General features: G+C 45.7%; 3 protein-coding genes across 14 annotated transcripts in view; 2 read left to right on the top strand and 1 right to left on the bottom strand.

Moving 5' to 3' along the window:
- Nucleotides 1-3,633, bottom strand: part of LOC308179613 (protein CUSTOS) — a 29,006-nt gene extending 25,373 nt beyond the window's left edge. For 7 of the 8 annotated variants that reach the window (XR_013940442.1, XR_013940443.1, XR_013940444.1 and 4 more), the window contains exon 1: nt 200-1,725. Coding sequence is in view for 3 of the 8 variants with exons in the window: in XM_080560098.1 (XP_080416224.1) it covers nt 200-770 (571 nt within the window). In the remaining 5 variants the exon portion in view is untranslated. Of the gene's footprint in view, nt 1-199 lie in introns of all 8 variants that reach the window. The other variant, XM_080560097.1, reaches the window with a different exon arrangement.
- A 21-nt stretch (nt 3,634-3,654) lies between these two features.
- On the top strand, nt 3,655-17,484 carry RNF185 (ring finger protein 185). Of its 4 annotated transcripts, none has more exons than XM_080560127.1 (7): nt 3,655-3,943; nt 9,281-9,512; nt 11,091-11,109; nt 11,765-11,877; nt 12,414-12,468; nt 14,196-14,313; nt 15,776-17,484. In XM_080560127.1, the coding sequence occupies exons 2-7, from the start codon at nt 9,331-9,333 to the stop codon at nt 15,871-15,873; spliced, it is 585 nt and encodes a 194-aa protein (XP_080416253.1). In that variant the 5' UTR covers nt 3,655-3,943; nt 9,281-9,330; the 3' UTR covers nt 15,874-17,484. The 4 variants fall into 4 exon arrangements, with proteins under 4 accessions (XP_080416253.1, XP_080416251.1, XP_080416250.1 ...); XM_080560125.1 differs by lacking the exon at nt 3,655-3,943 and adding an exon at nt 4,046-4,190 and having other exon boundaries at nt 9,322-9,512; XM_080560124.1 differs by lacking the exon at nt 3,655-3,943 and adding an exon at nt 4,052-4,190.
- Nucleotides 17,485-17,625: 141 nt separating this feature from the next.
- LIMK2 (LIM domain kinase 2) overlaps nt 17,626-20,583 on the top strand; it is a 31,069-nt gene continuing 28,111 nt past the window's right edge. For both annotated transcript variants that reach the window (XM_080560034.1, XM_080560033.1), the window contains exon 1: nt 17,626-18,361. In XM_080560034.1, the coding sequence (XP_080416160.1) occupies nt 18,346-18,361 (16 nt within the window). In that variant the 5' untranslated portion in view covers nt 17,626-18,345. The remainder of the gene's footprint in view (nt 18,362-20,583) is intronic.

Genomic DNA, 20,583 nt, shown 5'->3' with positions numbered 1-20,583 from the left:
CCGGCTGGGGCAGACCTTTAGGCTCGCCACCACCCTGGGCACCGAGCCGAGGCCCTCCCCGTGCTCCAGAGGCGCTCCCCGCTGACGGCCGCCCCGGGGCAGGCGGAGCCGCGGAGGGGCCCGACCAAGGCGGCCGGGAACCGGGGCACGACAGGCCGCTGCGCCGGGGGAGCGGAGCCCGGCCTCCGCCAGCCCTCACCGCCGCGCAGCTCCGCTCCCACCGCCGCCTGCTTCACGCAGTCCCAGGCCGCCTCCCGGAACCGCGCCGCCGCCGCCTCGCCACCGCTGTCCGAGTCCGAGCCCGAGCCCGGGCCCGAGCCGCCCCTGGGCGCCGCCATCTTGAGGCGGCTCCGGCCGCGGGGCGTGCTGGGGGCTGTAGTCCTGCCGCGCCGCACCGGCCGGCCGCGGGGCATGCTGGGTGCTGTAGGCCTGCAGGGCGCTGCCCGACAAGATGGCGGCGCAGGCACCCCGCCTCTCCGAAAGCCCTCCCTGCGCTCCTCCGAGCCATACAGCCCCGGCACGAAGGCGTAACGCCAGGCACGGGGCGACACACGCGGAGCTGCGAGGTGCCAGGAAAATGCCGGCTCGGACCGAGTGTGTGTGCGAGGCTCCCGAGGGCGAGCGGCACAGGCACCTGGGGCTGCTGTGCAGGAGCCAGCGGGCCCATTTGCTGCCTTCCCCTGCTTTTGTCTGCATCTGTGCTGCTGGGAGGAGCGGTGCGCGCGGATGGGGACGTGCGGGGAGTAAACGTGGCCTGTCCTCACATCCATCTGTTGCAGATAAGCTGCCTTTGTGCAGGCGGCACAGGGATCACCTTTGTGTCTCTCGGCTTGTGCAAAGGCAGCAGGAGTCAAAACGAGTGGTACCAGAAAGCTGTGCTGCTCCTGTGCTTTTACAGGAAGACAGACGACTTTCCAACCCTAATGGTTCTACGATTAAGGGTGTGGAAGGGCGAGCAGACGTAATGGCATCCTCAGCACCTGACTGCGCTTTGTGGCATCTCTGAAGTTGTAACTTCACTGCTTCAGAGCTACTGAACAGAGCACTCAAAGGGAAGTTTGTGATGGACTGACAGCCTTACGTTGTGGAAAGCACAACGATCTTCTGCCATTAAGCATCTGATAGGACGGGATCCGTCTGCTGTAGGAATTTATCTTCAAAAGCAGGTCAGAAAAGGTACTAGGCGTGCAAGGTTCATTAAGATATGTAAAACGCACCAGGCAAAAACACCTTGCCTATTTAGCAAAAGATAAGTGAAAAACATCTGAGACATGAGAGAGGAGACACGCATCTCCTCTGCCTGGGCCTTTCACAAACATAGAATGACAAGTTCCAACTGACCTCCACAAAGGCATCAAATTGTTAACTCACAAGACCTGAAGACTGCACTGCAGCTGTTCTGTTCAGTGCTTTCCCAGCCTGGCTTGGTGGATCTCTCATCCCAGCCCAGCAGTACTCCTCGGGGCTAGTTCTTTCTAGCTGTTACAGGCACCGGGATTTCTCTCACAGCTTGTAACACTATTTCAGCTTGATTATTTTGCTTCACAGATGTCAAAGCACCAGATGCTTCAAAGTATGTTTTACTCAAGCATATCAGGCAGAGTTCAGTGTGCTTATGGGCCTGGTTTTTGAAATGTGTCAGTTCCCAGAGACAAAAGTACAGGAAAAAAACAAACCACAGATGGAAGCATGTCACGTAGCAGAAATAGCTGTATGGCTTCCCGCCTTTTTGGTGAAACAAAAGTGAAATCAGCAGGAGGTCTTGCAAACTGCTCCTCTGGTTGGACAACAGCAAAAAACTCCCAAATAGAAACCCTTGCATGGAAATTTTAAGGAAGGAAGAATATTCCCAAATGTGGTTTAATACTGAATTAAGATACCATTAGGTTGAAAATACGAGTAAAACAAAGAGTTGATGAGAAAAATGCTGATGTGAAGTTCTATGTCTTTGATTCTTGATAGATGCATGACTTTCACAATTATGAGAATTTCAGGGGAGGTTGTGCATAGCACCCATATATAGTGCCATAACCATTGTTTGAGTCTTGTGACTTAGATCATGAAAAAGTGAATAAATCAAAGTAATTTATTCTCATTCACACCATGAGAATGAACTGGCAACCAGGCTACATTTTTTTTTCTCCTTCTAATCAATTCCTGACTACCAGCTACACTGAACAATAATACACATAACACCATTAGAGTATACATAAACATTAATGGCATTTATATCCCTATCGTGCAAGTGATATTTAGCTGACTTCTTAGCTTCAACAAGGGAAGTATTCCCTTGCATCGCTTATTATTGTCATTCAATTTAATTTCTTAACCAGTGGGAGTAAATCTGAGTTTACCTGCTGTTTTAAATAAGATTAATCGGACAGGAACAGACTTATCTGTAAACAAGATTAACGCTTACAGTCTCTTCTTGTACACCACCTTTTCCACTCAGCCAATCTTATTCAGTGTCTACCTCTGGATATTCCCCATTTTTAAAAGAAAATACTCACTAGGAGTGGAACAAGGGTACTGCAAATAAGGCATTACAGAAATGCATAATTATATTCCATTTTTTCTGAGGCATAAAAGAAAGTGTTAAAATGAACACTGGGCATTGAAAATATTCCCTGGCTGTGTTGTCTACAGCGGCAACTATTTCTTTACAGATTGCTTTTGCTATCATAAGATACCCAAACAATAAAGACTATTCTTAGCATTGCTCTTACTCCCATGATTAAAATACCAGAGAAAAAAAATCCTCTATTAATACTGAAATTCCTTTGATTGTAGACATACATGGTGACTAGTCTAAGCTGGTCCAAATTTCAGAAGCTCATCCTTGTTTTAATCAGCATCTGGAGGATACCATTTATACCTTTGGGGCCTCGTTAACTTCTCATTAATCCAATACTACACTGAGATGCCAAATTTTTGCTTACATGCTGAAGTTGTGCCAAGCCATGCTGCTTTACTGTCTTGGTGAAAATGAGTAAGCTTGTCTTGTTAGAGAAATTTTCACAGACAGTAAATACACTGCTAGTGTGGGTAGTGGAGCTTCACAATGCGTGTCCTAGGACATAACCACCATAATTTTCAGATACTATCTTCATTTGCACCTCAGCTACAAATTTCCCAGTGCAATCCATCACCATGCACGGCAGTTCCAGCAGGGCTGCTGGATGACTGCGTTGTTATGGGTTTTGCCAAGCCTAAGTGCTACTGTAAGCTATATGAAGGCTCAGTACATCTGTTTTTATATTGCCGAACACTTCCCAGCTGGGACGTTCAAACCCACACACGAGACCTGTATAGTCACAGGCCATCTCTGTCAGCGGACAAGCCTCAGGCAATATCCTTGGTCTCTCTCTGAAAGGCTCCCTTGGCACTAACCTCCACTTGTTACCTTACCTATTCCCTTGTAAGGCTCGCTTCTAGCAGGAGACCTTATCTTAGGATTCACCCATTTTCTATCAGGTAGAACAGCAAGCACTTCCAAGCTGTTTTCCAACTCAGCGTCCTCAGGACTGGTGGGTGCCCTCACAGCAGGGCCAAAACCCTCCAGTGGTGTCACCTTGGCTCTGACAGCTCTTTCAGACATTAGGCCCCTCCTCTCCCTCTTCCAAAGCATCTCACAGCTGTGTAAATACCTTTATTCTCTTTGTTCCCATCCTGGAGATGCTCCTCTGCTCAGATCCTAGCACTGCACACATCTGAACAATCTGTTTCCTCTCAAAGCTGCCACCTTCCTTTCTCCCCCGACCGGTCCAAACGTTGGCTGTGGTTGATGACCTGCACTTCTCGCTCTTTTCAGAAGCAGACATCTGGACGCTGCCCCCACAGGCTGCCAAGCTGCAATAAAAGCAGAGCAAAACGTCAGAGCAGAAAGCCGAGACCGAGCCGTCGCTGTGGCGGCTGAGCCCGGGCAGAACGCAGCCCCGCTGATGTAAGTCCGGCCCGGGGGACCTGGGGGAGGCCGGGCAGCCGGCACCAACCGCCCGCTGCCCGCCGGGGAGCCCCGGGGGAGCCCCGGGGGAGCCCCGTGCGGGCGGAACGCGGCGCCGCGGCCCGGCGGGGAGGGAAAGGGAGGCCGGGCCGGTCCCTTCCGCCGGGGCCGGGCTTCCGGGCGGTCAGGTGACGGCGGCCGCTGGCAGGGGAGCGGCTCCGCGGCTCGGGGGAGCGGCGGCACCCCGGTGAGCGGGGCCGGGGGCGGAGGGGGCACGGGGAGGTGGCGGGGGGGGGGAGCCGGGGCCGGCCGGGGGCGGCCCGGAGGGGCCGGGCACAGGCAGTGCTGGGAGGCCGGGGCCGCTCCGCCCGCTTTCAACGAGCGGGGCGGGGGCGGCGGAGCGGGGCGGGGGCTTCGGGGGGCTCGGGGCAGCCCCAGTCCCGGGGGGCTACGGGACAGCCCCGGCTCTGGTCCCGGCAGCCTGCCGTGTGCCGCCCCCGCTGCCTGACCTCCGGCCCGTGCTGCCGCCGTGGCGGCGCGCTGGGCCCGGGGCCACCCGTCGGCGTTTTCTGGCGAAATTCCCGTTTTTGACGGCTTTCGGAGCCTCCCCGGCTGAGCCGAAACCTTCCTCCTCCTCCTTCTCCTGCGAGGGGCGCCTGGCGCTGGGCAGGGTGCGGGGCGGCCGCAGGGATCAGTGCCGCTTCGGGTGCTCGGCCGGGAACTGCCTGTCGCCCCTTCAACCTAGTTCTAGTTTGTTTTTTACATCGTGATGTTAACGTGGTTAGCCCACGGAGCGCTTAATGTTTTACATAACACTCCAAACCAGGAGAATGCTGGGGCAGTATTACCCAACTGGTTATATCGGTTTTCTTTTTTTCGCTCTCTTTTTTTTTTTTTTCTTTCCTCCTGTAGACTTTGTGAGGTAAGAGGATAAAATCTTTGTTTAAAGATTTGTGCAACGTTTTCTTGGAGTCTATATTACACTCTTAGGGAATGGTTAAAGAAAGAGAATTATTGTAGTCACTTCCTTTTTTGACAGTGTGTAACAGTGTCTGGCATTTGTGAGGTACATTGAAACCTCGGAGCTGCCAAAAGCGCCTTTCAGCTGGGCTCTCACCCTGGAAGCGGCGACTAACCCAGACCTGCGCTGCAGAATCCCAATTAACGAAATGAGGCCAAGCAAGGGCACATTGGTTTGTAAGGCAAATGGGTGCTCTTGAAAGATCAAGTGATCACACACACTTGTATGTTGGGAGCACTTTTTGGCAATACTAAAAAGCAGCTACGTGATGCTGGCCAGCTTACAGGAAGTGAAAAGATGAAGTCACAGAAAATGTTTCTGAGGAGTTAAAATATAACGTGTTTGGTGGACAGAGTAAAAAGGTAGTGAGAGATAAACGGGTATTTAATGATTAACTGCGGGACAGTCATGTAGTTCCTAACATCTATCTTAAAGGGACTGTCAAGAAGTAAATGTACTTTCTTCCAGGCACTGCCAACAATTACCAGCTAAGATTATCTGTTACTTTTACTTCAAGTCCAGACAACTGTAATAGGTTAAGAATCAGATTCATGTTACGCTTATGAGCGGGAGGTATTTATACAAACTCTGAGCAATATTTTTAGATTTAGATAGGATTTCTAATGTTAATATTCCTTTTATACAATTTATAATGTATCTAAAAATGCCATTATTATTGTGGTAATAAAAAAATAAGCTGACGTTTTCCTTTCCATTTGAACAGCAAGAAGTTCAGAAACTAAATCAAAACTACTTTCAGAAAGAAACTACAGTTGGATTGTTTCAGTAATCCCAGACAAAATAAGAGCCATTGGCAAAGAAATATGGAAAAGTGTCTTTCTAGTGGAATTTTAAATCTAACTAGGCACCTCTTATTTCATTGTTATGTGTTAGGCATTGCAAAAAGAAAGAATTTCTAGGTTTTATAAATAATCTAGTCAGAGTCCTATCTCCTCACTAGATATTTTACTTATGGCTCATGAACGAAGATTAAAAAGTAAATACTTCAAACATTCTAATATTGTAGTGCTGTGAACATATTCTACAACTGTTTCACACTGATGACATCAGCTTCTAATTTACATTCTCTCTCTGTCTTTCTCAGGTTGAATTATTGTTCACCTGCTCTGTTTCCAATGGAATTTTTTGTATGCTTTAACTTATGGTGGAAACTCTCCCAGTCTGTCTTGAACAGTTTTTCTTGTATTTTTAGAGTCAGGTCAGTGTATTTTGGCAAATGCAGTCACTTTTAATTTGCTGAGTCCATAAATATTATCTTTTACTGTATCTATTGAGCTTACATTTCCCTGGTGTGCAGTTTCTCCCACTAGATTTACAGATTAGTTTTTAAAGTATTTGAGTAAAATTTCTTTCTTATTATTGCCTGTTAGCGAGATTTATATTAGTCCGCAGACCTTACCTGTTTCCCATGTTTAATTCTTTCAGGGAGCAGCTCTCAGCTGTCTTGAAACATTCAGGTCCCGGTGTGCCATCTCTTTCTTGGAGGTCTGCTTTCACCAGCTCTGTTCAGCCACACTTATTCTTTACACAGCTCAGTGGGATTCATGCTGGATCCCTAAACATGTAACTTTCCTTCCACATCTTCTTCGACTTCCACCAGACTTTGCCAGTTTAGGAAGACTACTTGAGGATGTTTTTTTGTTTCTTAACCACTCATCTATTGCCACTCTCGGTTCTCCTGATGTAGTCAATGTCAGTGATTTGGTCACTTTCAGAGCAGCCTGTTGGGATATCACAGAGGTGATGATTAAAATGCTAATTAAAAGCCATTTATACAAGCTGTTTATTTCAAAGATATTATTGTCCTATAAATATCTAGAGAGCAAAGAAATAAGGAAAAAAAGAAAAGTTTTGAGTGCTTGTAGTTAAACAACAGTTGATTTTTATATCTCTTCGTTTTGTTTGCAACTCATCATGCTTGTAGGGTTAATTTGGACAGCTGATCAAGGACAAGAGTTTAGCAAACTGGACTGGCATCTGTCCAGTCAGTCCCCTCTAAATTCTGTTAACTTAGCTCCTAAAGTTGTAAGATAGCCCAGTGCACTCACAGTCTTCCTCCTGAGCTTTCTATTGAACAGAAGATGGAGTCTGCTTGGCCTGCTCTGTTTGCCTCCACCCCCCCCAGTTTTGTCTTGGAGTTTAACAAGCTCAAGTGCTATTTCAACAATTTTGAGCTTGTTCTACATCTGGAACAAGTTGAATTTGCAGTTGAACTTCTACTTTAGGATTCACAGACTACACTCGCAGGTGACACAATACACAATTATCAAATATACATTTTAGTCATTGGATTCTGTTTCATGCTTGCATCTTTGTAAATGTCCAGTGTGCTTTGCAGATCAACAGCCACTGACAGCACTTGCTGTGGACCTAGTTATGTTAAGCCATATTCCACAGAGAAAACTAAAGGATTGTGAAGGCTTTCCAGAACAAGATTATTCATTTTTACTGTTGTATTTTGATACATTTTTCATATTTTAAATTGTTTAAATCCTAATAGGTCATTAGGCCCCATCAGCCTATGGAGAATGAATTAAGAGAGGATTCCAGTACAGAGTAAAAATGACCTTCCAGGAGAGTAGATTCAGTGCCTGTCACATTATATCATTTTAATCTTTCTTCTGTCTGGGCCATCTTTATTCCATTGCATTAATGATACTTCTATGGATTTCTCTATCATCTGTCTTCATAAGTTGCTGATTTTTCTTTTCATTTTTCATAGTTACTGAAGGCTATTTTTTTTGTTTGGTTTAGTTTTCTCAGCAGGTGTTTGTGAAGATAAAGATTTTTTATTTTTTAATGATTCTTCACATTTCTGGGGTTAAATATATGCAATTTAATTTGGAGAAAAGAACTTTGTTTCCCATGTTTGTTTTAGGGATATACAAGTTAATTTATTTGCCTCCTGTACATGTTTACTTTATGTTATATGGCTAGATACGAGAGCCAGGCATCTCTTGTGCCCATTCCGTAAAATGACGCCGGCATTTTTTACAACGTGTTGATCTCCTTAGTTTTAGGGAGGTTTTCTTAATGTTGATATTAATTCCCAGTACACATGTATTGGTCTGAGCTGGTAAGCTTTCAAACATTACTGAAGAAGATAGGCTGATGCTACTAAAGATTCTGGTAGTAACTATGTGTGAAAACTCAGCTTGTTTAGTGTGTAGTTTGTGGGCTGGCAGCATTTCTATCTGCCTTGAACTAACATGAATTTTAATTTTGTACAATGAACTACCTTGCTGCTGAGTGTAAATGAGGTCACAGTGTGAAATGCTAAGAGTCAGCAGTGTTGAAAGCAGTGTATGTTAAAGTACAGCATCTGTGAATGCTGAGCTGCCCTTCGGGGACACTGTGCAAAATGATGTAACTGAGTGAAAAAGCTCTACAGAAATAAATTTCATCTCTCTTGCTGTACCTTAGTGTCATTGCTGCAGTACTTTTCGTGGCGCTCGAGTACGATGCTTTCTTGACAGCGCAGTTGGATTATCTTTTAATAAAAAAGCTTTTGACAATAACAGCTAGAGATGCTGGGGTTTTATTTTGCTGCCCCACACCTGTACTTCAGCACTGCTACAAAGAGGGAACACTGAGAAAGCTTTTAAAGCTTGTGGGGTAAGTTTGTAAGTAAACTAGCTTCTGAAAGATTTAGGGTGCCCTTTCCACATGCTTAACTGCACTTGCAAAAGGTTCAGATAGCCACCTGTTTCTTTCTCTCAGCCTTTTCTAGATATTCATATCCCTGCAATGGCAGCATGATATCAGATTATAAAAAGCACAGTGGAATTTTTTTAAACATTTTTGTTTTGGTTAAATAATTTTTGTAACTGCTGAAACTGTCTCTAGTTCCTGCATTTAAGTCTTGAAATAGTAAAAGTGTTTCTGGAAATGTAAAAGCCTTGTGCTGAATCTCAGAGTTTCGAGTACTATGGAATTTGTATATCGAGGAATTAGACTGGAGAGGTTGTTGCTACTGAAATAAGTTATCGTCATATTTATCAAAGAAGATCATGAGAGATGAAAGCATGTCAGCAGCACATTGAAGTTTATCACTTAGAAATGTTTGATAGTTTGAAAGTATGACTAGGTGAGCTCATCTTTCGCACAGCAAGTGGTGTTTAAAGCCAGGTCATACTAAAGGACCAAGTTATCTCCTGGATATGTTAAATTAAAACCATCAACAGGAGGATTCAGGTGCTTCTAGGTAAATCACTGCCAGTTTGTAAAAGGTTAAGAATACGATGCTATAATGCCAATAATGTGTTTGGTTTTTTTTCCCCCTTTCTCACTGTTAGGATTCCAACAGGAAAATTTTCTTGATCTTGTGTCTGTGCAGCTCCTCAGGATGGCAAGTAAAGGACCCACGACTTCCACATCAACAAAGAACTCCAGTACTGGAGGGACCAGTGGCAGCAGTAGCAGTAATGGTGCTGGGGAAAATGTGAATCAGGACAACACTTTTGAATGTAACATCTGTTTAGACACTGCCAAGGATGCAGTTATCAGCTTGTGTGGACATCTCTTCTGGTAAGTACTCAAGTCCCCACAGATAAACCAGAAAACTATGCACCTCTCTGATCATGTAAAAGCCTATTTTTCTTTTTTAATAATTCTAAATGTCAAATAAAAATCTGTTTGTCTTTAGCTGAATAAGGACCATGTCTTTGGATTAGAAGCAGTTGATGTTTGCATCTAAACTGCTTTTATCTATTAAATGTTCATGTTCCTAGGAGTGAGTTTCTTGCATCTTAAACCTTCTGGATTATTTTGTAAAAGCAAACAAACAAGCAGACCTCCTTAGACAGTTCAATGTTGATTGGTTGTGTGTGTTGTTTAATCTGTGTTGCCTGGTCTAGCATAGTTATCTAGTTCCCATCTAAGTTCTTTCTAACCTGTGCATACCTAAAACTACATCTGAAAGCAGTTATTTTTTTATTCTTAAGAAACATGCTTTTACATGTGATCTAATTCTCTTTACCCATGGTATGCAGTTGTAATACTAAATTTTCAGTTCTTTGATTTGATTTGGTTATGTGTTGCACAAGTATATTAAGCATGTCACATTTATTTAAGTAGCTTGGTCAATCCTTATGAAGGATTGACATGTCCAAATGTGTTGGGCTTTTTGTTTGTTTTATAGTGGAAGCTAAATTATGCTTATTAATAAAAGGAGGCCTAAAAGATCACTTATTTTCTCTGCTAATATACATAACATTTAAAGGTACGGGTTTTTAATCTAAAGGAGATGGAAAATCACTTGATAATGACATAGCAGCTATTGCAATAATTTTCTCTTAATAACGCAAAAGGATTTGGAAGAATGGAACTGTAAAAAATAGCACGTATACTGTTCAAATAGTGTTGGAAAGTCCATTCTGAAAGTAGATGGCTACTTACCATTTTTGTCTTGTCATTTTCTTGTTTGCCTTCAATGTTTTTTAAGTTGCCACGTTAATTTAACCTTAGGAGTAGTACTGTGTAATGGGGTTTTCTCTATCTTGAGAAACCTGGTCCAATCTCACAGCTGACCCCGTCCTAAGCAACAGACTGGACTAGAGGCTGCATGAGGTCTGTCCCTTCCAGCCTGAATTATCCCGTAATTCGATGAATGTACCCAATGTTTTAGCTAAATGTCTTTCGCATGACTTCTGGTAAGGTCCTGGAGTCTCATTACTGGTATTTTTCTAATTTGCATATTAGCTCAGGGATATCTTCCATGGAATCAGTAGGGAAAATCCGCAGTAAACACCATAAGATAAATTGTATCTCTCTAAAAATTACAGTCCGCCCTCTGTATGGGGCTTTGGTATAGATGAAGATGCAGGAATCAAAGGCGATACAGAGAGAATCATGTTAGCAACATAGTTAGATTGCATAACCTGAAAGGACCAGTGGAGATCAGGCTTGGGCTGTGCTTTCAAAAATTGTTTTAATGGGAGGTTATGGAACTGGCCCAGCTGGATTCCAGGGTTCTGTTGTCTGTAAGCTGTGCTATCCATGGTACACTTTATATGTTTGTCAGATCGAGTTGTCAGTAACTAATTCTGTTTTCTCCTTTTTTTTTTTTTCTTCTCTGTGAACAAATTGTCCTGGGAATGCTCACAGTTGGCCTTGTTTACACCAGGTAAGACAGGTTTCCTTTTACTCTGTCTTTCATCAGCTCCAATGACTCAATAAAGCCCTCGGTTCTCTGGAGTATCCCCCTCTTCAAATGCGCTTCTTTCTCTCCAGGGCAACTGCAGTGTGCTAATGCAACTTCATGCGCAACAACTTGCAATCAAATCTTTTAGAAAAAAAGAAAACTTAGATTCTATTCTGCTTACCTCCGACTTTTCATTTAATTAACCACTGGACATTTGTGGTTTTGTTAGGAGAATTACTGTAGGCTGTTCACAGAAGTGTAGTTTATAGGCTTAAATGCTGAGCGCACTTGTTGCGTATGTAGTGTTGTACATTGTGGTACGATTATAGGAAAGGAAGGTGACAGGAAGGTATCTGTGCTAGCCCTTGGCCTGTGCAGGACTGTTGGTACTGTTTATTTCCTCACATTTTCTCCAGTGCCATTCTGAATCTGTACGCATCAGCAAATAGATCATGGCAGAATAGGCAAAATGCCAACACTTGGAGAGTACTTGGCATTTAGTATAATGTTCTGCTCCATGGCTTTCTGAGAAGTTGCTAAATCTCTCTGCCTGGATGCAAATTAGGTTTGCATGTTGTTGTTTCCATGGTCTTTTATTAGTTTTCTTATAATTTCCTTCTTTTCTTTTTTTTTTAAGTGGCTAGAAACCAGGCCAAACAGACAAGTATGCCCTGTGTGCAAAGCAGGAATCAGTCGAGATAAAGTTATTCCTCTGTATGGAAGAGGCAGCACTGGACAACAGGACCCCAGGTAATAAACCCAAATACAACTATTTGTGTGAAAACTACCAGGATTTAAGATAAAACTACCGAAGTGTTTGATTCACAATGTGAGATACGTTGCCAAAAGATGGACAGAACTGACAACTCTACCAAATATTTCTGGCTCTTTCAGGGCTTGGGTCTACGCACCTTATTTCTTGTTCAACTGGCAATTTGTTTTAATTTGAATTGAGTGTTAATTATCAGTTATAAATGGTAGGTTGCCGGGAATTATGTTATCTGACTGGAGAAGCTTATATAAAAAGTTCATGGCCTTCATTGGTCCTCAGTTTCCAGCCTTTGCAATGGAGTATTTTATTACTCAAAAGTGCAATATCTTAGGTTAAGGATGTGATCCTGAAGGTTCATGTAGCTGGTGGGTCAAGTTGGTCACACACTACCTGCAGCTTTGCTGTAGCACAGCCCTGTGAGAGCATGCTCCATGTTTGCTCTTATTAGCCAGGCTATTGCAGATACTGCTGTCATGCATCCTTGCACTTGAGCTAATTCCACAACTTCCTGCAGAGAGAAAACTCCGCCACGACCCCAAGGACAGAGACCTGAACCAGAGAACAGAGGGGTAAGTGTGTGTGTGTGGGGGGAAACAACAAACTTTGAGCAATCAGGTTGTTTTTATTGAGGTTGTATTTTTTATCTTGGAGGACACAGTGTGTGCAGAAGGTCCTGTATGAGGGTCCTGTAGAGATCGCCAGAGGTTGTTTGTGAGTAACTGATAGCTGCTGTGTGGCAGAAAATTCCATTCGCATAGTACTCTTTAGCATCCTAAAGAATGGGCTAAGTTCAATCGCGCTTGAAGTGGGATCTGTGGTTTGTTGAGGAGATTGCATAGAGTAAATTTAAACAGCAGCTGGCATATGGTGAAGACATAGGAGTAAGCCAGTAGGACAGACCACAGTGTTTTCTAGCATGATGACAGTGACCTGACAAAACAATTGCATATTTCCCTGTAACTCAGCCTAGGGTCCTCAGAGAGCATGTACCTCACGATTCAAGCAAACAACTCTGCTGGGTGTGATTAAGGAACATCTTAGTTGTTCTCTCTCACCAGGGAGTTGCTTTCTTATTAAATCATTCGCTGTGCTTGGTTCGACGTTTTTGCTGGTGCTGCAGGAAGTCAGTAGAGTCTGGTATGAAGACAGCAGCAGCAATGCTGCTTTCTTGTTTCCTACAAAGGCAGGACCTGCCATGCAAGGTACTTTGCAAGGTCCCTTTCAGATAGTGACAGAACACTTGACGAGAGTTGTGGTCAAGACTTAACTCATCAAATCAAGTATCAGCCCAGAAATGTCTAGCTTCTATTATACGAGTGAAATCCTAATTGTCCTCCACTGTTTGAAAAAACATTCTGGCCTATCATCTCCAGAGTGGAAATCACTGTTTTAATTCTGAAACCAGAGGACAGGTGTCCAGATTTTAGAACATAGAACTGCGAGTTGTCCAGTATTCCGACATGACACAACTACATAGATTCATATACAGTTGGTTTCCAAATAGTACACTGCTTTTATACAGCAGGGTTCATCTTAATTCAGAACACTTACCTTTTGATTTGACATGGAATTTTAGTCTGGAGCTACTGGGATCAATGTTGTTGCACTGTAAATCTTCCTTTTTATTTTTTTTCCCCTCTTTTATCCATATCTTGCATTCCTGTCACAGATGACTTTATATGGCATCTCAGTTAGAATCTTGGTGTGGTGGGTGTTTTGTTTTGTTTTTTGGTTGGTTGGTTTTTGGTACTGTTCTTATTTATGATGATCTATGCATCCCACTTGCAATTTTTTTACTTAATGTTTAGATGATGCACGTGTATCAGAAAAATCAATGCAGGTTATTTTTCACAATATCTTTCTTATAGCTATATGATTAATAGCTATTAATACAGAATTATTGATAGAGTCTTAAAATGTTTTTAAAAGAATTGGTAATGTTGATTTTTTGATACATTGTCATATGTATACACATTATACTGTTTTAAATTAAGAAATTATAGAAACACTTCTTCTAATTTGCAACCTTCGAGCAAGAAGTGTGATTCCTACTTTTCATTTTCTCAAACTCTTGGGTTGCTCTGGCAAGTTTGCTACTATGTAAAACACTTTACCCGTGAGAACTTGGGAAGTATTTAACAATAGTGGCAGACCGAAAGTTGCCAGGCTGCATGATACCCCTTGAGCTTTAAGAAAGCCAGCGAGAGGGAGCATCTGCACTTTTGTAAAATATTCTGAAATAGACTTTAAATTATTTGTACCTTTTTTTCCTCTTCCATTGCTTTGTTCTCTGCAGGGATTCCAGGGCTTTGGGTTTGGGGATGGTGGCTTCCAAATGTCATTCGGAATTGGGGCGTTTCCCTTTGGTATATTTGCCACAGCGTTCAACATAAACGACGGGCGACCTCCTCCAGGTACCGTGCGTCATATCTTCTCCGAGGGTCCTATTGCAAACAGATATTTTACAAAGTCCTTTGTAACTTAGACAAATAGCCTGTTAAATGACAAACATTAACAGTAAAGTAAATCAGTACTGTATGTAGAAACACAGGATGAGGGGAAAATGCCCAGTAGAGAAACACAGTCTATTTCTTACGTGTTTTGTATGAGGGCTTATATAAGAAACAAGTTTGTCACTTCCATATGATTTGCTGGAGGCCCTGTTGAGAGGACAGAACGAGGGAGGGACGGTGACACTAGTGACTTTCTCCTTTAATTCTGAAAAATGAGGCACGTTGGATTTGAGTTTCTAGTAATAAAGAGTCAGTAGGGGTGTATGGAGGAGACACATGTTTTGAAATACATAAAAGGTGGAAACAAAAAAAAAATTAAACTGGTGCTTTGTAACACAGAAGAATGAAAGCGAAGATTGATCCTTTTTTTCAGAAACTTATCTCAGAGACAGTCATCTGCATTCCACGAGAAATAACTTTATGGCGAAATTACTTCACTGCTTTTAATTAAGGAAAAACATCCGGTTACTTCAACTAGTCTTGTGTCTCTAAAAATTAAGTGATCCCCAGAAAACCCCCCTCCCCACCTGTGCTGTAGACAAACTGAGTCTACCTGTTTTGAAAGAGAAAACCTACTGCCCAGGGTTTTCTGGACTTCCTCTGTGAAAGGTTCTGCCTGGCAGATCTTCCATATGCCATATGGCCCAGGAATAGTAAGAACGGGCAGCACGTTCTTCATGTCACGCCTGTGTTGCCAAGGAGCTGTGTTGTCTTCCAGTCAAATGAACTTGCCTATAACTGCACTTCACTCTCCACTGAAAATTTGTGTGGAGATATGACAGAGCAAAGAAGCATGAAAATGTATGCTGCTGTAACAGCCATTGTTTAACAAAGCCCTTTATCTGCTTTTCATCTGTGGTCTCAATTCAGCAGTTCCAGAAAGGCACGTCTTGAGCTTTAAGCTTGTGTGCTTCCCATTAGTTCTCTTAGTCAAGGGTACACACGCAGCTTTGTTTTACCGCTTGCTTATTCAGAGATGTTTCACTTTGAGGGGAAGGAGCACTCAGGCAGAGGTGGTAAGGCTCCTTAGGATGGAGACACCTGGCAGCAGTGAACTTAGCTCAGTGCTGTCCCCAGAAGTTCTCAGCACAGCCCTGCGCATACTCTAGCACTTGGAGCGGCCTGCTCCTATTAGTCATGAGCAGGCTTTCGGCAGGTCCTGCTCCAGGGAGCTCATGCTTGTCTTCCTTTCGGTTTTCCATCACGGCTGGCCAATCTAAGGGTAGGAAATACTGACAGCAACAGTTTTTCAGCAGGGGGATTCCTTGCATATTTTTCAATTTATGAATGTAGTATATGCAGAATACACAATATTCTGGAGAAGAGGAAGGTGCTGAACTGTTTTTTACTTCCTGTTTTCCAGCTGTTCCAGGGACTCCTCAATATGTGGATGAGCAGTTCCTATCCCGCCTCTTCCTGTTTGTGGCTCTGGTGATAATGTTCTGGCTGTTGATTGCATAAATCTCTTCCATTATTCTGTATATTCCTGGCCGGCAAGGCCAGTGAAACAGTTACAAACTGCATCCCCATTCCCATTTTAAACCTCTTGGTGTCTGGTTCCATAGCTAACCATGGGTTTCAGAAATTGGTGCTACCACAGCACAGTGAAGAATCTTGCATTTTGCACCAGAGTTGGAAATTAAACATTGGTTAAAAAGTGTATTTCAGCTCAGCGGTCTTGTACAACAGGTTCCTGCCACAAACCAGGGGCCTAGCTTTGAGCTCTGCTCCTAAAAGGAGTGCTGCTTTGAAATCCTGTGCCAAGCAGTTACAACAGGTTCATGTGAAAGACAGTTGCCCCAAGGTAGGCTGGACAGGTAAGGAAACTCTGCAGTATGAACAGCATCTCGTGCTTGGCAAATGGGACGGATCTGCCAGAGCTGTGGGTGTTATTCGTTGTCTTCACATCAACATCCAGCTTTCTTCAGGAAATCATCTGCAGCACTGCTGGGAATCCTTGGGCACAGCACATGGAGCAAATGGAACCAGGCGTGGAGACTGGTTTCTTTTCTTGCTGTTTTTTCCCAGAGTGATGGAAAACTCCTGCCTGAAGCAGCTCTAATGGCTGTTAGAAGGGATACAACTTTATGCTGCAGTTTTTTAAAGCCTGAATTTGATGGAGCCAGACACTGGAAGATTCTCTGGTGAAGCTGGGTGGGGAGGCCGAACAGTATGACATACCTGTCTGCCTCCTCCAGCCCCGCTCCCTACTGACAAAACAGTGTTGTCTTCCTTGGTTCTGTGCAGCGGCCGTCGGCTGCACTTATGGATAATCCCCTCACAACCTTGCCACCATAGCTACGTTTCTTTTTCCCAGGGCTGTGAGACTTTCTACGCAAGGTCATGTACTCCAAATAAAATCCTGTAACAGACCGGAGATCAGCTTGTTTGGGGAGAGGAGCAAGGGGCATCTTTAAGTGAGCTTTGAGCTTAAATTTGTCAAACTGTAAAATTATACAGGAGGAAAAATGAGATACTGCCTCTGCTGGCATGTGCCACAGTAGGGAACGTTTGGAAGAGCTTCTCTCTGCACCTGTGTACAGCTACAACACACCACAACAGAATGGCTCTTGTGCGAGAGTCCCTGCAGTATCTACCAAAGATATTCATTTGAAGTGCTGGAGGAGACCACAACCGTTTCTGTGTTGAGGGGAAAATTATTTCAGAAGGTGAGCACTCTGTAGCCTCTTCGGAATCCTGTTGGGTATACAGCTTTAAAAAGTATTCCTGATGTATTTGTATAGATTCCTTCAGAACAGCAGATACAATGGATTTCCTAACAAGATGAACAATTTTGATATTTCTCTGACGAGGCAATTCCATGTTTTTCTTTTACTGTTTTTAGATCGTTTTGATTCAGATCGCCAATAGTCATAATGATTTCCTGCAAGGTGAATATTGTGACTTTCCTCACAACAGACATACAACTTACAAAACAAATCAACTCATAGAAACTTTGTTTCAGTAGTTAGACTTTTTCTCATGTGTATGGATAAGGTATGTGTACGGGCAGGGCACTTTGATTAATTGTTGTAGAAGCTTATTTATGTAACTATAAAATGTTTACTTTGAGTAGCGTGTCAGAGGATGACTGATGTGTAACTTGCCAGCCTCCAAAATTCCACCTGGCAGGAAGAAGTCTGAGAAGCATCTGCAGTGTTGTGTCACATCTAGTCAGACTTACGCCTGACTTCACCTGGCCGAACACATCACTCACGTGAAACCAGTCGAAGTGCTGGTTTGACTTCTGTCGTACGGCGCTTCCAGAATGTTGCTGTGGTCTGCACAGGGTTCTTCTCAAGTGCGTAGAACCTCACCTTCATCTCCACGTGGTTCTGAGGCGCGTAATGCGAGGACGAGGAGCGGAGGCGGCGGCAGGCCCCAGGTCGCCTTGCTTACAGCTGCTGCGGGCCCGGGGCAGCACCCCTGGTGCTGAGGGGACTCGGGTGCAGCCTTTTCCTGCTGGGGACACAGACGTGTAATGGGGTCGGAGGGGCCGAACCGTTTCTGATCTAAACTGCAGCGTGTGAACGGCTGGGTTATTGAAGCGTGCCGGGGGTGGCTGCCGGGACGTGGCTGGAGCCGTTCCCCTCCCTGTCCGCTGCCTTTCACCGCGGTGACGGTGACTTACAGGGACAACAGCCGCCAGCCCTTTCACACCGCCGGCCCCCGCCGCCCTTCCTTCGCGCCCAGGGCCCGCTCTGCGCCTGAGGGCCCGCACGGGGGGCGGGCCTTACAGCGTGGCCGCGCTGCGATTGGTCCCCGCCGCGGTCAGCGCCACGCTGCAGCGCGGCGGATTGGCTTGTAGCCGTGAGGTGGGCGGAGCGCCTATTGGCTTGCGGCGGTGAAGGGGGCGGGGCTTCGATCGGGGCGAGTCCCGCGGCGGCCCCGCCCCGCCCGCCCCGCCCCGCCCCGCGAGGCCGCCGGGCGGTGATGGAGGCGCCGCCAGGTGAGGCCCGGCCCGGGGGCGCGGGGCCGCCGCTCGGCGGGGCCGGGGGCGCCGCGGGGCTCGGGGGGCGGCGGGCGGGCGGGGCCGCTCCGGGGAGGCTCGGCCCGGGGCTGCTCCGGGCTCCGCGGCTCGCAGCTCGCCGCAGGCCGCCGTCCTGCCCCGCGTCCCGCCGGAGGGGCCCGGCTGCGGGCAGCGGCTCCCGGCGGCAGGGGCAGGGCAGGGGCAGGGCGGCGCGGCCCGCCCCGAGGAGCGCCGTGCGCCGGGACGGCCTCGGGGCCGCTTTGCCCCGCGGGTGTGGAGCCGCTGGGTCAGCCCGGCGCTGCCACCCCGCAGGGACCCGTGCGGCGCGGGGCTGCGCCCTGACCTGCGGGGTGCTGCCGGCCGGGGACGGGGCGCTCGGTTGCGGTCGGGCCGCGAGGCGTTTGGTCTGGAACGGTTCGCTGTGAGAGCGCCCGGAGGTCTGGGTGGTTTTGGGTGCTGGGGCTTTTAAAACTGGGCATCAACTTGCTGGCATACCAGGTTAGGTTTGGGTAACTCAGGGAGCTTGGCCTTGGTGACAATTTTTAGAAAGTTACCGGTGAGCAAGCAGGATTTGGTTCTCCCCGGGCACTTGTACAGATCCGTGCTGTGTGCCTAATCGCTAAACTCAGCTTCTCTCACCCCTTCCTTTGGCTTGGGTCTTGGCTCTCTGCTCTGTTCTGCGTTCTCCCGGGTGCTGTCACCCACCAACACGATGCTCCGCTCCTTCAGGCTGTGGTAACCGTAGTGTTGTGTTGTGGTATGCATTGACGGGCAGGTTTTGCTTGCTGGCACAGAGGCTTTCATTAACTGGTCACAGAGTCACTCCCTGTTGTCTTCTCGCCTCTTACTGTTACCCTGCTGAACGTGTAACCTCGTGGTTGTTTCTTTGAATCATATCTACCAATAACATTCTCTACATCTAAACCATGGAGCTGAAGAGCGACTATGGACTAAAGAAATCATCCTCCCCGTGAGCGAGAGGCACGCTTCCTAAGTGCTGAACTATTAATCTTCTGCATTTTCCTTGTCCAGCGTCACACAACTGACTGCTGCAGCAGAGTGATTTCTGGAGAGTGAGAGTTAGCTGGCTTGACTGGAGTAGCGATTTGATGTGGTAGGAGAAGAGCTGTCATATGTTTCGGGGTGAAGCTGCAGAAGGAAGCAGGCTGCATCTGACCGCATGCTGTTAGCAGGCGTAGAGCTTCACCCTGCCACGAGTTTTTGGTAATTGCCATTGACCTCAGAGAAAAACGTGTCCCCTTCAGTGAAGGAAGGGGCGATCGCCTGAGCAACTGCTGAGTTTTAACGTTCTTTAGAAACTGGAAGTCAGTGGTTAGTGGTTTTCCTTCTCTAAGCACGCTTTCCTTATGCAACTTAACTGCAAGTAAGCTTTTGGTAGCATGAAGAAACAGATCTGAGACGTGCCCGGATCCATGATGGGTTCTTTGCGCCATCCTGTGCCCACCCAGATCCTTGACTCTTACTTCGGATAGCATTTATCTGTGTGCCAAATGCGCTTTGTGCAAGGGTTTTCATGCTGTTTTTTCCTAGCTTGTATGTATCCTAGATGTCTCTGGGGCTTTATGGCAGTTCTCTCAGAAGATATTTTAACTTTCTGACTATTCACAACACTTTCGGAAGGGACAATAGGCCGGTAGTATCTACCCCTCTTCCCAAGTCTGGCTCTAGTGTGGCATTGCTTGTACAGCCTCTACAGGAATATCCATTCAAGTGTGTAATTCCTTCCTGGAAGTTGTTCTCTGACGAGTAAAGTTTGTCTTTCCTTTCTTTCTGTTCTGGGAAATCCAATTAATTATACAAGTGAGTGCAAATGTTAGGTGCTGAGTCAGTGGCAGAGGGGAAATGGTAACGTGGCTTTCTGGCGTAGCATGGTTCTCTGTAGGAACTGTCACACCGGGCCAATTTCTTCCTGAAATCTCTGTTCTAAAGAGCAGCGGAGCTGTAACCGAGCTGTTTTCTGTGAAAAGTAATATTGCTTTCCTCTGCAGAATATGAAGGAGCACGTGGTGATGTCAGGTCTGAGGAAAAAAAAAAAAAAAGACCATATAGATGTTAGGGTTCAGTTTGGGAACTCTACTCTCTGGGGCTGAAAAATGCCTGGTATTGGCTTATCGCTGTGTGTGTGTGAAGCCTTTAAGGTCAAGCTATGTAATTTCAGGTTGTTATTTATCGGGGATGCA

Source organism: Anser brachyrhynchus, assembly GCF_964034855.1.
Source record: "Anser brachyrhynchus genome assembly, chromosome: 17".
Classification (NCBI taxonomy): Eukaryota; Metazoa; Chordata; class Aves; order Anseriformes; family Anatidae; genus Anser; species Anser brachyrhynchus.
The sequence above is the reverse complement of the archived record's forward strand: the minus strand, read 5'-3'. Positions and strand labels throughout refer to the sequence as shown.

Coding starts and splice junctions, on each gene's coding strand:
- RNF185 (XM_080560127.1), top strand. CDS start 9,331: ATGGCAAGTAAAGGACCCACGACTTCCACATCAACAAAGAACTCCAGT. Junction 11,878..12,413: donor ACTGGACAACAGGACCCCAG/GTAATAAACCCA, acceptor AACTTCCTGCAG/AGAGAAAACTCCGCCACGAC. Junction 12,469..14,195: donor CTGAACCAGAGAACAGAGGG/GTAAGTGTGTGT, acceptor TGTTCTCTGCAG/GGATTCCAGGGCTTTGGGTT.